The 24,024-nt window shown below is 46.4% G+C and overlaps 2 protein-coding genes across 2 annotated transcripts in view; one reads left to right on the top strand and one right to left on the bottom strand.

The window, feature by feature from the left end:
* Positions 1-2,202: 2,202 nt before the first annotated feature.
* LOC146186842 (methylmalonyl-CoA epimerase, mitochondrial-like) lies at positions 2,203-3,434 on the top strand. Its single transcript, XM_084607465.1, has 3 exons — positions 2,203-2,506; positions 2,566-2,746; positions 3,083-3,434. The coding sequence occupies exons 2-3, from the start codon at positions 2,570-2,572 to the stop codon at positions 3,395-3,397; spliced, it is 492 nt and encodes a 163-aa protein (XP_084463591.1). The 5' UTR covers positions 2,203-2,506; positions 2,566-2,569; the 3' UTR covers positions 3,398-3,434.
* A 344-nt stretch (positions 3,435-3,778) lies between these two features.
* Positions 3,779-24,024, bottom strand: part of l(3)L1231 (zf-C3Hc3H domain-containing lethal (3) L1231) — a 55,963-nt gene continuing 35,717 nt past the window's right edge. The window contains exons 10-11 of the mRNA XM_084607464.1: positions 19,728-19,865; positions 3,779-6,581 (exon numbers count right to left, since the gene is read on the bottom strand). Coding sequence (XP_084463590.1) covers positions 6,079-6,581; positions 19,728-19,865 — 641 coding nt within the window. The 3' untranslated portion in view covers positions 3,779-6,078. The remainder of the gene's footprint in view (positions 6,582-19,727; positions 19,866-24,024) is intronic.

Raw genomic sequence — 24,024 nt, forward strand, 5'->3', positions numbered from 1 at the left:
GCAAAAGAAACCATCGTCCCAATGATGATGATGATGATTTGTGGCTGTACCCTTTGTATCGGGTAGGCTCAGTAATGAGCCCTAGCTGGATGAAATAGAGAAACTAAAAAGGTAAGAGAAATGAGAGAGGATAGGATAGAGCTGCTATGAACACTATCAGCGTCTAACTAATGTCCACCACATACGAAGACGGGCTTTCGTCGTGCGGATGGCGCACTGTGCTGTCCGCGTTCGGCCGATTCAAAACCCAGTGCGCGCAGTAGCGTGGTGTCCTCTGTCGGCCGGGGCGATAGTTTTGCGCAACGGAGCGTGGCCTCCGCGATCGGCTCCGTCGCAGTGCCGTTTCTGCGACGGAGCCGATCGCGGAGGCCACGAACGGAGAATGATGTGCTCCGCCGTCTCGTCTGCGCTCCCACATGCTCTGCACATCGCCGCCTGCACTTCTGGGGAGGGGTCAAAGCGACGGCGGTAGGTCAAAGTGCGGAGTGCTCCCGCCCGTGCCTCGAACAGGAACGCTAACACACACACACACACACACACACACACACACACACGCTAACACACACACACACACACACACACACACACACACACACACACACACACACACACACACACACACACACACACACACACACACACACACATATATATATATATATATATATATATATATATATATATATATATATATATATATATATATATATATATATAACGTGTTGCACAATTAGAGGCGCGATGTAGAATGCGACCTCAGCGGCTGCGTTTCGATGGAGGCGAAACGAAGAGGCGCCGTGTGCTGTGCGATGTCAGCGCACGTTAAAGATCCCCAGGTGGTCGAAATTACTCCGTAGCCCTCCACTACGGCTCCTCTTTCTCTCTTTCCACTTTCGCTCCTATCTTCCTCCCTTCCCTTACGGCGCGGTTGCGGTGTCCACAGAAAACAAGTGAGACAGTTACGCGCCTTTCCCTTCCTATAAATAAATCAGTTTTCTCCCAGCTAAACCGCGGAATCCTCGCAGTTCAAATTTTGCACAGAAATGGTATTTTGTTGCTAGTATTTTTTTATACCAAATTTTTTTGGGGTACTTGCCTTATTCGATCAAAAGAAGTCAAATGAGCCGCTGCCCCAGCGATGGTACTGGTGGCGCCACTTCATGGTGCTTACAACAACTCAAACCTTCTGCCAGAAACGTTCGCCCCCTCTTTTCCTGCTACAGAGTTGTTGTAGCAGCATGAGGTGGCGCCACCAGTACCATCGCTGGGGCAGCGGCTCTTCTGGCGTCGTCGCCACCGCATAAGATGGGAACATTTGACTTCTTTTGATCGAATAAGGCAAGTACACCAAACAAATTTGGTATTAAAAAATACTAGCAACAAAATACCATTTTCTTTTTGTACGCAAACTTGATATAAATACCATTTCTGTGCAAAATTTGAACTGCGAGGATTCCGCGGTTCAGCCGGTTCAGCTGGGAGAAGCATTCTACATCGCGCCTCTAATTGTGCAACGCGCTGTACATATGTATGTATATATATATATATATATATATATATATATATATATATATATATATATATATATATATATATATATATATATATATATATATATATATATATATATATATATATATATATATACAGACGCGACATCTTGTGCTGTTTCCCCTAACTCTGTCACAACTACAGTCATTCATTCATTCATAAACCTTTATTGATGAGGATGACCTGAGGCCTACAGTCACAACAAAACAAGAGGCGACGGAAGGTTATTACATAAGATGGCGCCACCGGTGTTGTCGTTGGGGCAATGTTTTCTTTTGCTTCGCCGTCGCCGTATACGGTAAGAACATCTGACTTTTTTTGATTGAATCAGGCAAGTACCCCAAACAAGTTTGGTATTAAAAAATGCTAACGAGAAAATGCCATTTCTGGGCGAAATTTAAATTTCGAGGATTCCGCGGTTTATTGGGAGCATTCTCCAGCGCGCCTTAAAATTGTGCAACACGCTTTACACTACAACTTTGCTACAATTAACACTGTACTACAACTACGGGCGCCCAGCCAGGCCCAGCCGGCCCAGTCCCCGCGTCGCAAGACAGACCAAAATAAAAAAAAAAAAAAAAAAAAAAAAAAAAAAGCAATACCGGCATTACGTACACGTGACAGCTCTACGTCGTTCAGCCAATCAAAGAGGGCCACTGACAGCCTATCCAAGCCCAAGTCGTAGCACTGGAGCTGGATGCTTGTGATTGTGAACGCTTGGTGAACGTGCGTAGAAATTATGAGGAAGCCGAAGACGAGTAACCTGTACAGCAAACTGCACAGGGGAGCAGTCACTAGCCTCATCGCTCTTACGGCACTTACCGGAGGATATTGTGTTTATTTGACCTTCAGTTTCGTGCAGAACACCGAACTCCAAAGAAAAAAGCGGGAGTTAGCTGTGCAAGAGCAGCTTCTCGTAGACGGAGCGAAGGAGTTGAACAACTGAAAATTTCAGGTATGCATGCAGTGGCGTTGCGCGTTGTGACATGCCGCTAACACCGAAACATCTTGCAGGGCAATGCAGTCGCTGCTGGGCGGGGCTATTCAAATAGCCTGCAGGCCTCTCGTGCGATCACTCCAAACGTCTCCGATTGCCCGCCAGAAATGGAAAATTATTCGTCTTAATCACGTTGCTGTGGCTACTCTCCAGCTCGAGAAGCTCACTAGCTTCTACAGGGACACGTTGGGGCTTCAGGTGCGTGTTTTCTCCCTTATTAGCAAGACTGCGCGTTAGGTGGATTGTATGGCGTGTAGCCCTGCGTATTTGAGAGCTCGCCAAATAGCTGGAATGCACTACTTTTCAAGTAACTGAGCCACGTCAGAGCATAGCAGCGTTTGTTTCCATTTCGTGTCTTGTGATGGGCCTTCATCTTTCTGCTGTCTGTTGTGCCCAACTACAGCAGTCAACACTCTGCGCATACATTGAGCGCTGAAATTCGCTTCGATTTCGTACTATACCGGGGCCGCATGTGTTGCTTTGAAGTAGCAGCCGCAACTTTTCATGTGCTGATATTTCTCGCTCACTGCGTAGGTCAGCGAACCGGTACCTCAGAAAGAGCACGGAGTGACGACGGTGTTCGTCGACGTCGGCAACACCAAGTTCGAGCTCCTGTTGCCGCTAGGCGACAAGAGCCCCATCGCCAATTTCCTGGAGAAAAACAAAGGTGGCGGCGCCCACCACGTCTGCCTGGAGGTCGACGACATCGAGGCAGCCGTGGCCGACCTGAAGCAGAAAGGCATTCGCATGCTGGCCGAAAAAACGCGCATCGGAGCGCACGGGAAGCCGGTCATGTTCCTTCACCCAAAGGACTGTGGAGGCGTCCTCGTCGAACTGGAGCAGGCGTAGACTGCGGGTTAGGCCTCATTAAAGGAATTAGCCGGAAGCCGCTGCCCATTCATTAATCTACTAAGGAAGTACTGCACTCAGATGATGCTGAGCTGAAAGTGTCTTTCTGGTTTGCTGGTCAGACGGGGAAATTCGTTTTCTTTGGTACCCATTTTACATGGAGGCTGGTTACACTACAGTGGAACCTTCAAAGAGTAGGTACCTAAAGGAGCAATCGCATAACATCCACACCTGTTCAGAACAACTCTGGAGAGCCTTTGTTTTGACCGAGGTGAAACAAAGCCTGCAAGGAGTTCTGCAGCTGTAGCACAGTGTGGAGGTGGTGTGAATGCAGACTAGGGACTAATTAGAATGACTGCAAGAAATTGACATCACAAGGAATCGAGGTACAACATAAAGTTGCAGGAGTATTTATTCCGCAGTGATGGCTTATGGATACAAATCCAAATTTAGACTGGAAAGCTGCTACCAGCCCATCCAAATCCATCTCAATGAAATGAAGTGACAGGTTATTTATTCCTCAAAAAATTTTAAAACTGCTGGCAGGGTGCTTGGAACAGCTGTTAACAGCTGCTAAAAGTCAACATATTTAAAATGTGCTTAACCAGTGTGAGCACGGGAAAGGAAAAGTGAATGCGGTGTGTGAATGAACATATGCGGCCAGCTTTGTATGAATGCATTGCACAAGACTTTCCAGAGAAAAAAAATTATACCCGTTCAAGAACACAATGCATTTTAGGGAGGTGCCTCAAAGCAACAAACGAAGGCCAGTTAGCGCACTATTAAAAGCCATTCACGATTCCTTCCCCTGGTCATTTTTAAAAACCCGCTTGCACATTGATATGAATTAACAGTCACACCGAGTTATACGATAGTTGTCTAAACCATTCCAAAATGGTACACTGGTCAACTAACCCAAGAACCATCTACTTCGACTACTCCCCAAAAGAAGATAAGCCCGCCGACACCACAAGGCTCCATCAAACACTAGCAAAACCAGGGCAGCCAAGTGGGACAACCCAGTTGTGTGGGGAATGAGCTCCAGCTGCCCTCGTGCATCCAATCTCCACTAAAGGCCTTCCAGTGTCGCTTCTTCAAAGTGTCCACATGTAAATCCACACAGGACAAACGAACTGATAGCAGTGCCACGCTAGGCAGTGTGGATGTACCTGACCTAAATGCATATTGCGAGCAGTTTCTTCCTAATCACTCAGGCTTTTTAACAGTTCACTTTTCCAACACACTTTTTTTAATCTTTTATGAAATATATAAATAACAGGGGTACCACAATGATGCAACGAATACGATAAAAGGGATGGGCAATGCTTTCCACTTCTCACTCTAGATGACCTAAATTGATGAGGCGCCATGTTTCATTCCTAGAGATGTCATGATTAACAACACGTCATTGGTACACTAAAAAACAAAAGCTGTACAAGGATGGTGTTTGTGTTTGTTCGTATCAAGGAACCAAACAGTTTAAAGAACAATGTTTTTTTTTTCTTTTTCCTGCCACAAGAAAATGCTTTTAACATTACACTACAAAAACTCCTGCCAGTATACGGAAAGAAAAATCTATTTTTTTTTTTTTTCAAGTAGCAGACAACACCGATAACGCTATTTCTGAAACAGCAAAGTTCTTATCCCTAAGAATAGCATTACTCATATACACATGTATACATATTTATATATATATATAACATACTGGCAACCTTTTATGTCTGCAAGTCATATGGTCCACATCACAAGATGAAACAAATGGAAAAAAGTGCATGCAACAGTAACTCATTTGTTTCAAATTGTTGCAAGAAATTCATTCAAAAATGCATAAAAAAAGCATGCTTCACCATTTGAACATCGTTAAATAGCTGTACACAGGATGATGCGCGAAAAATCGCCAACATTGACAGAAACAGATAACAAAAGTTTTCACCACGGCAAATGTGAAATGATGAGAGAAAGCAGCATCAGCAGCGGGCACCTATGATACATAAGAGTTACTTACAACCACGCTACCTATCACTTGGAGAGCACATTGAGATAGAGTCTCAAAAGTGAACAGAGAGCTGTACAAGGCTAGGAAGGAACCAACACAAGGTGAATAACTCTGTCAATTCACAGGAACACTTCTGCATTCGCATTTCCTTTTTTTTGCCTCCCCTCCAAGGTCCCGTCAAAAATGTCACATCACGGAATACACTATCTTCACAAAAAGAGAAGAGAAGACCACAAGCACAAGAAATTGAGCACAACAGCACAAGGAGGGAGAAACTGGCAGCAGCCACTGCTGCCAGCCTCTGGACGGGACACTCCCACACGACAGCGACGCTGCCCCGCTAGAGAGAGCCGCCACAAGAATACGACAATCAACCCTCTTCCCCCTTTGGAACAGGTACGTGTGCGAGACCACCAGAGGAGGACCCCCGTCTCGGGCCATCGTGGCAGGTGTCCCTTGCAGTGGCGGTGGGTCTTCCCACCGCAGGGAAGAGGGGGGCAAACCCAACCGTGTGTGTGGGCTTTGTACTGCAGCTTCCACTGGCGCCATTGGGAGGGGTGCCAGGGAAGGTGGGAGATGTGTCATCGAGCCAGGAGCTGCGCTGGACAGAGGAAGGAACACTTCACAAGCGACTCTCGGGCTCAGAGACAAACAGCAAAGCCTCCCCTCTCCCCCCTGTTCACCGCTAGGACACTGACTCCTGAGCCAGCACAGAACGTTTGGGCAACACAGCAGCGTTGGAACCCTGGCTGGGAACCTCGGGAGCTACGGCGGGCGAGGAAGAGGCGAAGTCAGCAGTTCCCAGGAGCCAGCCTCCAGATGCTGCTGACACAGCTGGCACATCGCCGCTGCTGGCAGCTACAGCTGGTGGTTGCTGCGGCACAAAGGCGGGCTGCTCTAGTAGCGTGAAGCCCTGGTCGGCAGAGGACAGTAATGCCACAGTTCTTAATGCTTCGCCGCCCATCAGAGCTTGAGTGAGAGAGTTGATGTCGCTAGTGCTCAGGGGCAGGTCTGGGAAGGCATCCACCAAGTCTGGCAAGTCGGGGACTTCGCCCTGTCCAACACCAGCAGCCGAAAGCTTGGCCAGGGACTCGCGCGCCATGTGCACATCCTTAGAGACAGCTGCCAGGGCCCGCTCCAGCTCCTCGGTTTCCTCCTTACTTGGAACGTACTCGCCATTCTTAGATTCTGCAACAGCAACATGTAGCACCACTCAGCAATGCACACAGTGAAAGCTCAAAGAAGCATGTAAATCTGTGCATGAGTTTACACACAGCATGCTGCGGTGGCACAGCTCCCAGTGCTGGGCACTGCTCGCTGACTGTGAGCATAATCTGGTTAACATAATCCTGCACCCTTGCACTCCTTCCTTAGATGATAAAAAACTGAGCAGGTAGCATGCGCAGTGTGAGAGAGATTTTGCACTTTCAACCCTTTAACAACCAATTTATTTTCCAAAAAACGTACCAAAATAGCCATTTTTTTTTAAGTGACCATAATTTTCTCCATGTAACTATGGTTCTGAAAATATATTACTTTGACGGTTTGTTGTTAAAATTAACACTAAAAGTTGAAAAAAATCTGTTCACAAGGGTGGCTTTCCCACAGTGCATGCCATAGAATGGGTAGAACGTACTGAAATATGGCGTATTTATTTTATAATCGCCAGTTTTTTTTAAGTGACCATAATTTTCTTTATGCAATTATGGTTCCGAAAATATATTACTTCCATGGTTTCTGGTTAAAATTAACACTAAAAGTTAAAAAAAAGAAGCTGTTCATGAGGGTGGCTTTCCCACAGTTTTTGAGCGTTCAATTAGGCGCAAAATGCGTATTATTAAGGTCGACCAACTCCCTCCAGTGCTCAAAATCGCAACCAATGCAACTGACGACCGTAACTCGTCTTTCGAGATGGCAGCACCGCAATATCGGGCTGGACGAGTGTAACTCGTCATAAGCGATTTTGGTATGATCTGCCATGACGAGTACAGCTCGGGGTTGGCGGTTAGAGAGTTAAGAGCACAGCGATACTGAGGGGGAGGGGGCGCTGTGGACAGCAAGACTTGCTCATTGTTTCTTCAAGGTTCACACCTGTATTCAATTCAGTTTGCCGTGAAACCACTTCATTCAATCCCTATTTCCGCATAGCGAGACCCTCAATACTATCACGTTAAAATTGGAGGTGTACAAATATTTGAAATTTCAAATAAGCATCGAATAAGTTTTTTTTCAATTCATATTCATATTTGAAATTTGCCTAATAATCGAAAATTAGAGAATACACTACTGCTCAAAGCAAGCCGGGGACGTTTTGTGCAGAGCATTCTCCCTGAGAGTGTGCGCAAAGCACTTGGTGAAAATGGGAAAAAAAATGTCAGTCTCTCTTAGTTTTAATCTCAAATGCAGATATAGCAGTCGTGCAGGTGTTCACCAGATAAAATTACTGTGATCCAAATGGTCTTCGGCAGTTTTTTTATTGATAATTGAAGTTTTTGGATAATTTGGAAATTTTATTTTTGTTCCCTAAAGCAAAATAAACAATTTTACTGTATTCAGCAGTGACATCACAGCTCTGCCCGAATTCTTACAGGTCCTTCCTGTACAAATTTTGTTTTGTTTGCAAATACCATGTGAAATAACAAAAATGTCAATGTTTGCTATGTTTTAATGTTTTCTTTTTCTTAACTTATGACATATATATGATTCAATATTCAAAGCCATTTTTCCCTACATCTGTATTTGAAAATTTCAATATATGCACAACCATACTTAAAATATCTCAGAAATACCACATACAAGCACCGTCACCCTTTATGATATGTGTCCACGAAAACATGCAAGCAGCAGCCACAATGTACAGAAAAATCCACTGATAAGATATTGAGAAAATTGAGAAAATCTTATCAATATAACAGACTATCGTTATATCTTGCTTGACAAAAGAACTTCTAAAGGACCACACACACGCACCCCCCTGAGGGCATGTACTTCAATTCCTCGGCACCCTCTGTCCGCACGGAGCCCAGGAGTGGGCTTCTCTAAGTGAGTGGTGGTGCGCAGAGAGGAAAAGCCACAGCAGGGTTCAAGCACCGAGCGGAAAGGGGTCCAGCCTGCTCTTGCCACGCTCTCACTACGAAGGAATCAGTGAAATCACAACAAATGTATTTATTTCGCGGCAAGCTATGACACACAACACCATACTGTGTTACACTGCCTAGGCTGCTTGCACCTGGCGTTCACCGCAGCCCGAAAGCGAACCGCAGCAGATGTGCGCCCTCACAAAGGTTGGCGTATGCAGGCCAGTGAGGCAAGAAAACCGGTGTGCACGGCTGCAGACTCCGGTCAGCAGGGGCAGCTCGCCATGCGCTTGTGTGCGCACAAGGGTGGGCCACGAGGCTCTCCGCTTGATGATAGGAACCAGTCCGAAAAGGCACGGAAATGTCCCACGGCACAGGCCTTTAGAACAGCGAAGCTGCTTCTGGACCCTGTGTTTCGCAGTTGTTGCTACCACAAAACCCAAGAATAAGCTGCTCAGTTGAGACGAGCTTGGCTGACACGGCTGAAGACGTGGCTATTGCCCTTGCGAAAGCAGCAACAATGCGTATTACGATTATAAGCGACTCAAAAACAGCAATATGCAATTTTCTCAAGGGAAGGGTCTCTCTACAGACAAAAAGGATGCTGGAAACATGTAAGAATGACAGAATAATCCGGCCTAATATGGGCACCAGCCCACTCCCAGCTCCAGGGAAATGAAGGAGCTCATAAGCTTGCCTGCGGTCTCACCTTCCTGGTAGGCTTTGAAGCTTGATAAACTTTGAGCAGGGACAGGCTAGTAAGGCTGTAAGCAATAATTACTGAGCACTATCGGCTAAACAGGGTAGAATACCCACCGGCAGATAGGACACTAATTAAGAGCCAAGAAAGCATCTGGGGATGCTTATAAACAAGGACATTTCTGAATCCAGCGGCCCTCAGCCAGTGGTACCCGGAACAGTTCTAAGATAGATGCAAACTATGTCGGGATTGGGCGGATATGGTATGTACGATATGGATGCGCCCATAAATCTAACATATAGATAAAGAGACAAAAACAGAAGATTTCTGAGAGAGACTACTGTTGAGCTCACCCCGTTACTTGGCTAGGTCTAATCCGACTGGCCGAACACGTCGCCTGACTCCAAGGACTGCAGGCCGCTTGTCTACACAGATAGGCTAAATGCCTATCTTGCATCTGTTGGATATTAAAGCTCTACCATCACCACTAAACCTAGAGTTAACATACATTCATTTTGATGCCTTTTGTGCATGCCTTCCATAAGTTTAAGGTGCTAATACGGTGAAAGCTCGTTAATTTGCACCTCGTTAATTCAAACTTTTGGATAATTCGAACTGACCATTACGGTCCGGCCAAGCTGCATAGGCGTCTATGGGTAAACCAACTCGTTATTTCGCATGCGCATCGGCCTCCATCGATAATTCGAACTGCGCGCCGCCACGGGGGTGGTATTTCAGACTGCACTATAAGCTTCCTTGGTGTAATAATAGGTGGCGCGGACGCTCCGATCCAATCGAATCCAGCGCTCCCACCGTCATCACCATCAGCATAGTGCCCGGATGAGCGAGGTGAGGTCAGCGAGGCATCGCGGCTGTTCTTTCACGTGTTTAGCGCCCCGCGATATGTTGCTCTTTGTGCTGTGTCGCTAGGTGGGCTCAACCGTTGCACCTAATATTTTTGGGATTCACAATGTGCTCTCGCGGCAAAGGATACAGCGCAAAAATGCTGAAGTAAAAGGTGGAAATCCTTCGTGAAGTGGATGCCGGAAAGGCAAGCAAATTGGAAATTGCTAACAAGCATTGCATCACTAAAAGCACGCTCCCAACTTACATAAAAAATTAAGGGGGGATGAGGGTCTTAAAAACGTTTTTTTTATTTCTTAACCTATCTTGCTGAAAATTGCCATGGTGATATAGCTTTGCATGCTGATTCCAAATATGTATTTAGATTTGAAATACCTCATCTAGACATGAAGATATGGCAAGATAATGTACCGTACATAATGTCTTTTCTTACGGGCCATTACGGTATTTTCCTAATTAAAGAAACTGGTTTTAAAAATATGCTGTCATTTCCAAGGGCCTACTGCACATCCTAAAGCAAAGGAAATTTTTAAGAAGTCATTACATAGGTCATAATGAATAACAAAGTTGGGAGAAAAAAACAATGTGGGAGTAATTAGTTTACATCTGATCTAATTGCTAGTCTATCAGACTTTATTGAAAGCGGAAAGCTTTAGGATGTAGCTGAGATTTTACTGAAAAAAATGATACCAAGTTCAATAAAATCCGTGCATGCAAACATTATGAAAAGTTCCCTAAGGCAAGGCTTTTTACCAAATAAACAAAGCTTAGAAAACTGCATTCAAAGTTTTACTCACTGAGCAACTTTTGTTTCCCAATCACATGGAAAAATTTAATGCTTTAGCATGCAGCCCAGTTATTGCTGAACACAATGACACCAAATTTACATAAATCTGTTCATGTAATGGCTGTGAAAATCTATGTATGGCATTGGCACTTGACAAAAAAAGACGCTCAGAAAGTCACTTGCTACATTATCTGAATCTTAAATCATTCACATAAGTCCTGGGCAGTAGTCTTTGGTTTTGTCAGGCCTGCGCCTCTTGGCCATCTTCTTCTTCACCTTTTCACTATCGGTGTGACCCTTATCAGACCTGCACAGCCTCTGTTTATCTTTTTCAAGGCTCCTACGAATGAGGCACCTGCCAGGGCTATAACCAAGCTGCGCTGCAACAGCCCTGCTGGTTGCTGCCATCCCTTGATTGAAGAGAGAAACTGCTTCTGCAACAGCCCTTTGAACAGCCAGCAAGGAGTCATGCGTGTTTTTAGAGCATTGGCTCCAGATGACAGAGTGCAGGCACTCGATGGCATTCTGTGTCATGCCATCTTTGCAGTGCTTCAAAAGGGCCTCGTCGCCCAGCCTGGCAAAAACTGGCTCAAGCGCAGTGCGAACATGGCCTAGCAGAGGGTTTTTGTGTGGTGGAGGCTCCACCTGGTTTGCCAAAGCACGATTGAAGGCACACCATGAATCAACTCCTTGTGGACAGCAACTGTGATCTGGGGCTTCATCTGTTGAGGTCAGGTGCAACAGCGTGGCTTGCACTGCCTTTTTCATGCCTGCGACGTCGTGGCTATGGCTCCGCAAGGCATACCCATAGTAATTGGTGATCTTTTTTATCTTTTCTTGGGTAAGGTTGCCCTTTCCACCAAGAGATTGCCCTTGTGCCTTCTTTTTCTCAACCAAATTGCGAAGAGCCGTCCCCATCCGCTTGTGGACATGGTTGAGGAAGTCCTTCTTTTCGATGGATATATATATATCCATACACGCCTTCCTGAGTCAATGCATGAAATGTGCGGCTATCACCATCCGAAAGTATGGTTGTGTACCGCAACCCATTTTTTTCCAAGGACCTATTGAATAAAATCATAGCTGCTACGGTCTCCATCCATCCGGCATTGCAGTCAATGTTCTTCATACACTTGTGGTTCACAGCCCAGTCACCGTAACCATCATCACTGGGATCAGGTCCCCTTGGCACCCACGACAGTACCTCGAAAGCACAACATTTCAATTTCAATCAATCAATCATGGTCCAGTACAAGGCCAGTGTACAGTTCTATAATACAGCCAACTGCAATATTTGAATTGTGGCCACGCGTTTTCCATGTACCATCAAATATCACGTCTACATTTCCTGTTGGGTTCAGGAAGTCTTTGTATAAGTCCTTCACCACTTTCGACACTTGCTGCTTCTGTAGCAGTAGCAACTGTCTGGCAAGCTTTCACCATGGTGTTCATGTGCCCCTTGAAAGTTTTGCGGTGAAGTCCTCGGTGGGAGAGGTTCATTGTTGCACAAAAATCCGCTAGAGCAGTCACTCCCTTCCCTATACTTTGTATGCCTTTCATCGCCCGCAGATTTACTTCAAAGGGTGTGATGCTAGATTTCCTGGGTACTCGTGGCGACGAAAAATGCCGCTCGGCCAAATCGCAATTCGAACATGTGAGCACTAACTTCACAGCTAAGCCATACTCTCTTCCGCTGCATTTCGCGAGTTGAACACTGGCCATCCCACATTTGCTGCAGCTTGTGGACGCTTCTTCAGTATGCTCATATCAACAATTATGTACTCAGTGCCGCGATCGTCGTCTACACTTACTGTGCTGACGTTCATCAGCTCGAACTTACGGGAAGTCGCGGACTTCTTCGCCAATGACGTCTTGGCGTTATCTGCGTATTATCTCCGCCTCCGTAAAAAACACTGTGTCCAAACGTTGAGCACGCGAGCTCGGATTAGCCGCGTCCGTCGGCCCTGAAGCGACGTGCGGAAACGCCGAAGTCGTCGTTAGGCTTAGCTCAGCCGGCTGGGCCGCTTCCGATGACACGGAATTTGAAGCGACTTGCAGAGCATCAAAAGTCGATATTTTCGTCGGGCTAAGTCCAGGCCCATCCACTGGCACCGCAGACACTTGCAGTAACACCGAAGTTGACGCCGATCGGCACGGTCCAGCCGCGGCGTCCACCAACGAAGCTGACATCGACGATGTCGGTCCAGCCGCGTCCATCGGCAAAACTGTGGTCGACGAGTTCAATCCAGCCGCATCCGCCGACGGCCCTGCAGCTTGCGGCAACACCGAAGCTGTAGTTCTCGATGTGGCACTCTTCTTATTCCACGCGCCTCTTTTTGCCGACTGCTTTTCGCGTGCTTGCTTTCAAGCGCGGGACCATCGAGACACGCGGAATAGACACCAGGCAGGCAAACACACACGAAAACAATAACTTCGAAGCTAAGAGGAGCGACTTAATAGTCAAAATATTTACAGAAACGATGAGAAAAAAGGCAGAACGAGAAATGCTAGGAAACAAAGAGGAGCGCAGAAAATCGCGTGCCAGCGGGCGTAAGCAGACGACGAAGAGTCGGTGACGCGGGAGGCGGGGCATGCGTCATGGCCAATCAGAGGGCTGCGCCTCGAAGAGCGCTCGCTTTACCCAATCAGCGGCTGTCTCGCGACGATTCACTCCTTGCGGACGAATGCCGAAAGCTCCGCTGTGCGAAAACCTACAGTGTGTTGAGAGACGCCAGGAGAGAGAGGAGGAAACGAGCTTTCAAACGAGACCAAGATGGCGCCTATCGGTTTGCGCCGCGCGGAGCTACGGCGGCTTGAAAATGGTGCAAATTTTCGCGTTTGGCGTTCGATTTCGGCTCACCGACGTTTCTAAATTGCCGTTTTTTTAATGCTTTGAGTAGGAATTGAGCTATAATATTTTGTAGAGGCATAGTCGGGACATTAAAGACTTCAAAACAGCAATTTTTGAAAATTGCCATTTTTGACCATTTTTCGCGGTTTTAAGACCCACGTCCCCCCTTAACAGAGCGATTGAGGATGCGTACGAAAATGAAGTTTTCGCCAGCAGTCGCAAGTGGCATAGGCCCGCGAAGCACCCGGAATTAGAGCATGCAATGGTCAGCTGGATCAAAGAAATGAGAAGCCAGGACATTCCACTAAGTGGCCTGATGGTCATGGCGAAGGTGGCAGACTTCGCGCTTCGCCTTCACATCGAAGATTTGAATGCTTCAAAAGGATGGCTTCATCGCTTTCGAGACAGGCACAACATCATGTTTCGCACTTTGTCTGGCGAAAGCAAAGATGTGAACAGTGAGACGTGCACGACATGGCAAATGGGTGCTTTGCAGGAGTACCTCGAAGCCTATTCGCCGCATGATATTTTCAACGCGGACGAAACCGCGGTATTCTACAGGCTGCTACTAGGTAAGACGACTTATTAGGGAGACAGCTGTGCAGACGGGAAGCGTAGTAAGGAGCGCGTAACCATCTTGGTAGCAGCAAATATGACCGGGACGGAGAAACTGCCCCTTCTTGTCATAGGAAAGCCTCTGAAGCCTCGCAAGAACATTCGCACACTGCCGGTGGAATACACCGCTAATCGCAAAGTGTGGATGACGCGAGAAATATTCAGGCAGTGGCTGATCAAGCTCGACCGTAAGTTTGAAGTGAGTAGAAGAACGGTTCTTTTGATTGTGGGCAACTGTTCCACACACACGGTTCATGAGGACCTCAAGGCTATAGAGCTCGTCTTTCTCCCGCCGAAAACAACTGTAGCCCTGCAACCGATGAACCAGGGCGTCATTAAGAATGTGAAGTCATTCTAGAAGCACCACATGTTGGAACGCATGGTTCTGTGCACGGGCATGAAGGATTACACTGTGACGCTGCTCACAGCCTTGCATATGTTGGTGCGTGCCTGGGATCAGGTCACGGTAGCAACAGTTTCTAACTGTTTCCAGCCCTATGGCTTCAGTGTGGCCGATGAGGGCCCAGGCACGGAAGCAGCTTATGAGCCCAGTCAGCAGGAAGTCAGCCCCACAGGTTTGCGCGATGCACTAGAAGACGTCATCGAAGCAGACAGCAGTGCAGTGGTGTGTGGTGCTTTGAGCAACGAGGACATTATCGCGCAGGTAACAGGTGAAGAACCTGCCGTCGATGATGATGAAAAGGATGAAGAGGTGCCAGTGCGACCCTCTGCTTCGCAAGTGATAGAGGCAATCGGTGTCGCGCGCCTATTTTTTAGTTTCGAGGAGGGCGAAGATGATGCTCTGCGTTACTTTCGATGAACATTGCTTTCAGAGAAAAAAAGCAAAAAGTGATCACTGATTATTTTCGTCAATAAATAAAGTGAGTTGCAAGTGCTTTCTATACTCAGGAACTGCTCTTTATGGTAGTGCAGTGGAAGGTACAAATGGGCCGCCAGTTCACCAGCCTGCGTTTCTGGCTCCTGACCGCATGCGCAGAGCACGCTTGTGGAGGCTGGCGGCTCGTGCTCGTACCTTCCGCTGCATTGCCATAAAAGGCTGTCCTTGAGTATAGCAACCGAGTCTCAATTCTGGCTCTTTTTCCATGCCTCACTTTATTTCGAATTTGGCTTAATTCAAACTCGTTAAGCATCCCTGTGAAATTCGAATTAACAAGCTTTCACTGTAATATGAACTTTATGAATGCGTCATGTGCTAGCATCACTCTTTTGCGCGCATGGAACCGAACAGCGACTGAATGTACAGCAAGGCACTTGGTGAAGACATTGAAGGTGGGGTGGCGGTGTTGCCACCCTCGCTGTTACCGCTGCTGACGCCACTTTTCCAATCGGTTGTTGTGGCTCCCTGTTGAAGTAGCTGTTCATCACCAATGGCTTCATTCGTGAGCTCCTCAGGTGCTGCAAAAATGGCCCCAAATTGCACCAATACGGAGAGCAAGTCATTTGCCTCTTCTGAAACTGTGCCATCATGGTGCCATCAGTTCTTAACTACAGCCTGCTTCACCTCCTACAACGCACCGTACACAAACTGCTCAGCTTCTCAAAAAAGGCCATCTTCAAGTCAGGAAACGAGGTCCGCAAACATGTCCAGACAATCCTGAGCGGCTTATTTTCACGATTAGCCATTTCTGTATGCGACATCTGTAAAGGGCCTTGAAATCTGAGATTGCGTCCGCGTCCATGGGCTGCAGACCTGCAGTGGTTTTCAGGAGCAGTAGCAACTGCCGAGGAGCAGGACCACTTCACACTTCTGCTTTTCCACTGAGCTGTCAAACTCTAGAAGTCATTCCTCAAACAGATCCTGGGCAAGCTCGCTTTGTTATTCCAACATCATATGGGAATGCACTGATTTCTAAAGCAGTGGGGCCTCTTCAATTTTCCTATAACAATGAGACACTCGATACCGACCATGTTGGTGCACAAGAACACTGGCATATAGACCTCGCTGTGTTCACTACCGATGCGTGGGTCACCTTAGAGTGTGCGTGTCTCTGAAGGCAGCATCTCATAAGAGAGTGCCGTTTCGCTACGTCTTTTCTTGGAAGTACTCCAAAAGTGTAGGTTGTTTCGTCGCTAGGCAATCATATTTAGCAAATACATCCAATCAAGGAAGCCTCCACAACAATGTTTTTATGAACGATGGCATGGCAATTCCTGAAGCGTTCAAAGTTCTTTTTCCGTCCCAGAAGAAAAGCAAATTCACCTTCGCAGAAAGAATTTGCCCAATTATCGAAACGCTTTGGTTGCAAACAGCCAGAAACTGCCGACAGAAAAACTCTCCCACATCACTACACAAGCTACCACCGACAGAGAGCCTTAGGATAGTCAAAATCTCAGACTGCGAAAGTATGTACTTTTTTTTTTTCAAAAGGCTTCCAACCTCGAAGTCTTGTCAGAAATCCCGGGCGATTGCGCTGCTTCATCTCTAGCAATATGGCCTAGCATTTAGTTGGCGCATTTTCAAGAGGCACAGACGGGCGGGAACTGTGTGTGTGAAGCAAAGTGCTGTAGCAACGCTCCGCGTGGCCCAGGAAGCTCTTTCTCTCCTCTCTTCAGCAACTGATGATAGAGTGACTTCCACAGCTGCACACACCATCCCTTTGTAGATTTCTCCATACCAGTCCATTTGTGGCACATGCGACACGTCATTATGCACTTCATATTTATCAATTTTTAGAAAAAGTCCTGTGGTAAACACTTTTTGGGTGGCCCTAATTTCATTGCATCCAATATATCATCAATAAATGTATCACTATATGTGGTTTACTTTTTACATAGCGGCAATGGCAGAATCAATTAATTTAAAGAACTTGATCATTATAACAAAGCGATATATTGTCATATCCAGTATAGTTATACAGTAGAACCGCACTGATACGTTCCAGGTTCATATGCTTTCCCGTTTCAAACGCTCAAAATCGCGGGCAAGAAGACATCTCCCATAGAGTTTTATTTTTCTCCCAGTTAATATGCTCTCGGATAACGTCTGCAGCCGCCAAGCTTATGCAATGCCACAAGTTCAACTCGACGCTCATCGCACGTCACCCACAGCGCATAGAGGGTTTCCAACACACAGTGGAGAATGCGTCCGACATTCTGTCTGCCCCGGGCTGAGTTGGCTTGTCGGCACATGCAGAGTGCGTGCTGCTGCGAACGAAGACCAGGAAAGAGAGAGGAAGGGGAGGAGAGAAAGCTCGGCAGAAGAATGGGCACACCCTTGTGCTTCGGTCTATCGCGTTGTTTCCCCTCTCCCAAACACCACGGCTGCATTGGCTGTGTCTGCTGCTCTGTACCAGCCGTTGCAAAACTGGTTCCTTCTCGTTCTTTTATGCACATGGCTTGTAAACGTCATGTGCTGACATGGCTTGTAAACGTCATGTGCTGGTGCGCGGCAGATCACAGCAGATGCGAGCACTTTTGGGGAAAGGGTGCGGCGCTGCTCTGTACCAGCCGTCGCCCTCTCTAATCCACCTTTTTCACAAAATGTGGCGCCTTCTGGTAGTGGTTGAAAATTCATCTGCTACTGGTTGAAAACGTCATTGGGAGACCCAGACGCCTGCAAAATGGTTAGAGTTCTTGACAGCTACCGCCATCTGTCGCATACGCCTGCCACGAATATGAACTGGGCATGGCCCCCGAGATCAGCTTCAGCTGCACTGATCACGGAGGCAGAGAACTGTGCACGCGCAGCTGGGGCTGGCGGTTCGTTTTCAACCAGGGGAGAGGCACGCATGCGCAGCGCGGCCTAGTGAAAAAGGCGGATTCTTTCTGCACGTGACTTGAAAACGTCATGCGGCAAACGACCGAGGGGGATGCGATCGTCTTTGGGGAAGGCGCACCTTCCAGTGCGTGATATATGGAACGAGCGGTGAAACTGGAGTTCGATATATGGCGTAGCTTTCCTATACTTTTACATGGGGTTTTCAAGGGAATATTCTGTGAGTTCGATTTACCCAATATTCGAATTATCCGGGTTCGACTGTAGATGCGCTTACTAGGCGGCGCTGCCTCTTCTAAAATGTACAAAATTAGTCTTAAAAACTGTTTATGCTGATGTCTTGTGGAGAAAAAAAAACTGACTGTGACCGTCATGTTGTCAGTTTGTGGCGGCACACCCTCGCGCTTTGTTTCTTCGCATGATAGCAACAGAAGCGCGAAATTTGAATTGACACTAGTGCAGGCCTGTGAAGACCTTCTAGGACTTATAAGAAGTGTTACGAATTTGTTGACGCTAGCAAAAAAACCCCACGATTGTGACCTTGAGTGCTGCACGTGCTTTGCGGCGACTCACCCTCGTGCTTTCGTTTTCTTCATGCGACCGCAACAGAACGCGAAAGTTTCCTCTATCTGTGTTGGGACGTTACCGGATCACCGTGAAGGCTGATTTTTATCTTAGTGCTCTGTCAGCTTATCGACACTCACAGGCTGTCGTTGCTCTCCCGTTTCGTTTCATTGATGCTGTGACTGCGATACTCTCTTCATATATTTTCGACGCATCTTTTCGGACTTTCATGGCTTTGTTTTTTAAAATCATAAAATAAAAATTTGACACAGTGTGTAAATTTTTTTCGAAGATTTTCAATACTCAAAGGGTTAATGAACCAAGTAAGAGTTGACAGTGCATCCATGCGGTATTTCTCAGGACACATTAATGCAATGCCACGAGAAGAGTTCAGACACCAACTTTGAGCACGTGTTTTCTTCTTGTTAGTTGTGTGCAAGGCATTGCTGTACATAGATCCCTACATGGTATTCAGCTATGATCACTGAATAAGTCATGATTTAAATTTTTCTCTTGCCTGTTTTGGCTTTGGTTTCAACAACCCAGCAATGACCATGACGTCAAAAGTTCCATAAAGGTGACACGGGGCATGAAGAAAACATGAATTACCGCTTCACCTGGTTCTTGTGATTCCTAATCTTGAGGCAGGCTGGATTTAGCTTTAAAGTAAATCAAAACGACTATGGCACAACTATATCACACTTTGTTCATCCCTCATAAGGCTTACAACACAAATGATGCCATAGCCATCACTGGACTGTGAAAACCGAAGCAGCCGAACGCCAGTCACGCAGTACACACCGTAAGCCGTTTCCGGCAGCCCGAGGCCCACTCACCAGACTCCGTGATAGCTAGTTTTTCTGTACACATGTAGCAGTTTGCGCCGGCATGCGGCTTACACATCGCTGACGTCACGGTCACCAGACTCTGCTGTACTTATTCTTGGCGGTCAGGCTGCTGCACATTTCTCTTGGCAGCCTATTACCAACAAAACACAATGCTCCATCAAAGCCAATGCAAGACCGCACACACCCCCTTCATGCAACCTTATCACAGACAAGCATGCACGCATGTTCGACATGCTTGGCAAAGTTTGATGGATGATCCGTTAGAAGTGCAGAGAACATTGACGAAGCTCACCAGCAAAAAAGTCGCTGAAGGCATCGTCGGAGATCTTGTTCAACACCTCAGTGAAATCGTGCTCCTCAAGAAGTTTAGTCGCTTGATTCGCCAGCTCTGCAGCATCAAGTGGCAGCTCCAAAGACTTCTCTATTGTATCTGAAAAAAAAAAAAAAAGAAAAAGAAAAAAGAGAGAGAGAGTGTATCACACCCCTGAAATAAAGCAGCAAAGCTGAGCACAGAAAGCTGATACCTTATTTTCGTGCCTAGGCTGCGTCATAAATTCTTACATTACTCTTGCTGCTAACTCTCAATTCCTCATCAAATCAACAACGCTTCGGAGCGTCATTAGGCTATGCAAATACGCAGGCATTTTCCCATTATTTCAACTTCATTGAAACACAAGCACCACGGCCAGGATCGGACAAAATAAATGACTTCTGAGTTGAATTTTCTAAAGCGTTGCACATTCAGTCGGCCAATTTTCGGGTTCTTTGCCAGCACTCCTTTTCTGCACATTTCTTGCGTGGCAACTTCAAAATCCTCCACTATGTGCCTCATGACAGGGAGGATAATATTGCCCCCATTTCGCTCCTAGATGTGAAGAAAAACCAACAGCATGCTATCTGCCAGCCATCAGTTTTTCTTCCTGCACCAAAACTGCTTTAAAGTTTCTGAAAAGTTCCCTACATAACACAGCGAAATTTTGACAATTCGAACTTGTAAATTCGAAAAATTCTGGTTCCATAACTTCTAATGTATATTTGGGCAACTCAAAACTGCTGCCTGCACCAGCCTGGTCAATCTCAGAAGTGGCACGCAGAAATTACAGATTCCAATTTCCCTACAAACCAGAAAAGTGACAGCCCAAAGAAGCAGGGTACCGATGCTCGATATGCCGTAGTGCCTCAAGCCCAACAATCCCAGAAAGAAAAAAAAAAAGGAAAAAGGGGCTTCTGTTATAAGGCTTGCACACCATCGAAGTGCATAAAGAGAAAACATGCTTCCCTGTAACATAGTAATAGATACTAGCTTCGAAGTAACGCACTCTCGATGCTCCAAGGCATGGCCGGCCTGGAGGAAACGGTACAGACACCCAATACTCCTTTAACCCTTTCCCTCCCGTGCGAAATGAGGAAAATTGTTCCAAAAATACCGGAAATTTTTTTTTGCTAATTTAATAAAGCTTTTTTTTCTGAGTAAAACGGCACCATTCTTTCGATAGAATAGAGATTCTTTATTGCACAAATTTCATCAAAATATATTTAAAGAAGGTTTCACTGCATGTCACTATTGCTCTGCGGAAAAGCATCTTGCAGCGTTCGATACACAGTCAAAAAAAGAACATGAAGAAAAAAAAATTGAACGGCACGTAAAATAAGCACATGAACAATGGCTAATTTTCGGCAGTCCCTGAAGCACACTAGAAAGACACTTTCGTGTGGTACTTTTCGAAGCAAGGTGCGGCACAGAGGCCAACTCCACACTGTTCGCACCAGTACTGCGTTTCCTTCCGTTTTTTCTCTGAAGCACCTTTTTTGCCAGTCTGGTAGCACACTACACATCTCCGCGTGGGTGTTGCTTTCTTTTCGGTGGGGGGGATTTTTCTGGGAAAATGCCTTCCTTTTAACCTCAGCAAGTCGCTTCGTGAGGATTTTATTCGCTTTGGTTTCCCATCTTCATCCAGGTTTTTCCTGAGCAGTTGTTCCACAAGTTTGACACGGAAGTCAAGATGAGTGCCTTTTCCTCCAGACTTCTGGTATAGAAGAAATGCGTTGAAAATCGCCATATCAATGAGATGCCGAAATATCTTCTTGTAGTACACCTTTTGACCGTTTCTTGTGGCAGGGTAATACGACAAATTCTGATCGCATTTATCTACACCACCCATGGTGTTGTTGTAGTCTAATGCAATTGTTGGCTTCGACTTCACTTCATTTCTTTTGTTGACAACTTCCTCCATTGTTGCAGAATGGACAGTACTCAGGAAAGTCACAGTCTTCTTGTCTTGCCATTGCATTGCAAGACACTTGCCGCGCTGGTACGCAACGATTTTACCCTTTTGGAGCTTTTCTTTCTTGAACGGAGGCATACCCTTCCGCATGGGCCTGGCTGTGCCATAAACATCTGTTTTCCGTGTGATCATCAAGTCTATCAACTCAGGAGAGTTGTAGTAGTTGTCCACTGTCACGGTATAGCCCATGTCGAGAAATGGCTCCATCAATGTCATGACAACCTTCGTTCCCATAGCCATTGCCTTGTCTTCCGGCACGGAGCCTTTGCCCGTGTAGAGGATGAAATTACAAATGTAACCTGAGCTGGACTCACAGAGGAGGAAGAATTTGAGGCCGAACCTGGCTCGTTTTAGAGGCATGTATTGCTTCCACCCAAGTCTACCTTTGAAAAGCAAGAGGCTTTCGTCGACAGACACGTCTTGCTCCGGTACATATGCAGACAGAAACTTGTCATTCAGCTTCTGAAGTACAGGCCACAGCTTTCGTGCCCTCGGATTTGGATGAGTTGCCTCGTCTACCTGCTCTTCGTTGTTCACAAAGTGCAGACAACGCATGAGCATTTGAAAGCGGTTTCGGCTCATTACCTCTCCAAATACTGGCGTACTCAGAATTTCCTTCTTCGACCAGTACAGCTGAACCTGTGGTTTCACAATGATGCCTTGCAAAATTACAAGAGCCAGAAACACTCTCATCTCTTGCTTGTCGATCTCCCTCCATGATGAATTGGAGTTGGACCGAAATAAGTTTCTGGCATGCCGGTTCGTTTCAGTCACCATTATGTCGAAAGTTTCCTCATCAAAAAACATTTCAAACCACGCCACTATATCTTCAGCATCAGGCAGAACTTCAGCTATCCCAGGCGTTTGACAAAACGGGAAACGCGGCGGTGCAGCAGGTGGATTTGATAAATCTATGGGGCACCACTCACGTGCAGCTGCGAGATTTTCCTGTCCATCCTCAGAATTGTCGTCGTCAGAATCCTCGAATGACAACACGTCACTTTCCGTGTCCGAGCACAACTCCACAGAACTCTCATCATCTGATGAGGAGTCATCACAGTACTTTCTTTTGCGCGAGCTTTCACTCACGTGCGGCACAGGGGCAGCCATTTTTCACACGCTGCTGTTCGAGGCGGGAATATGACGAAAGACGACACAGAAATAGAAAAGTGTGGACAACTATGGCCATCTAGTGTCAGAAACCGCAACTAAATGCAATAGGACGAGCATAGTCGTCGTTGGTTCGCTGCGTGAGCAAATTTTGCGCATGACGACTATAGTCGTCATTGGCTATATAGGTACAGAATCCAATGACGAGTATAATCGTCATCGGGAGGGAAAGGGTTAAAGCTCGGCCATGGTCAAGCACTAGCATCGAAGCACTTCACACAGTTGCGTCTGGTCTTGCTGGCAGCACATTATGCATACTTGTCGCGTCGCCTAGTGGATTTGTCCGACATTATATTCACAGACCTTACCAGTACTACCCCTGATGGCGCAGCAGGCTAGGTGCACTTTAACACACGCATTTACATTGGCCCTGCGCTTTTCATCTTCCTCCCAAGTGACACCCACTTTCACATACGCACTCCGGTGGGTGCCCCATTTTGAGCTCGCGGAACAATTTTTACCTTGGGTTCATCTCAAGGCAGCAACAAAATTCTGCTACGTTAAAAAACAAATTGATGTTGCTTCGTTATACTCAGCTGAAAATACACAGTGTTCTATAGACACAAAGCGCTGATTAAAATTCTGGTAACGCATTTAATTTCTAAGTGACACAGCCACATAATGAAGCCAAATGCACTCCACACTGCAGAGACTTTCAAAAACTGACAGTCTCCCATTCCTTTCTATAATTAGTAATATCTAGCCACATTAACCTTTCCTGTCCTTTATTAACCTACCAAGCTCTCACCTAAATCTATGCGCTCATATTGTCACCGTCAAACAGCCAGAATAGCTACAGTAGATTTTTCCAGAAAGTAGGTTTAATCAGCGTACTAGGACATGGGCAAAGCAGCCGGGAGCTCAACAGAGCAAGACGAAGAACCACGGGTCTCTATCATGGCTAAGATTAGCTGAAACGTCCGGTAATGCAGTCCGGCCACATGATGACACCAAGAGATTGAGGCAATATAATTATGCAAGGATCAGACGAAGCAAGCTTCTGCAGGCGCTTCGCTCAAACTGGACTAGGAAAAAAAACTTCACTGGTAAAAAAGCAGAACAGAAGTTGCGTACCCCCAAACACTTCTGAGCGATGGGCAAAATTTTCTTAAAGAGACTATGAAATGCCTAAAA

This window comes from Amblyomma maculatum, chromosome 6, assembly GCF_055883805.1.
Source record: "Amblyomma maculatum isolate TAMU_Amacu chromosome 6, ASM5588380v1, whole genome shotgun sequence".
Classification (NCBI taxonomy): domain Eukaryota; kingdom Metazoa; phylum Arthropoda; class Arachnida; order Ixodida; family Ixodidae; genus Amblyomma; species Amblyomma maculatum.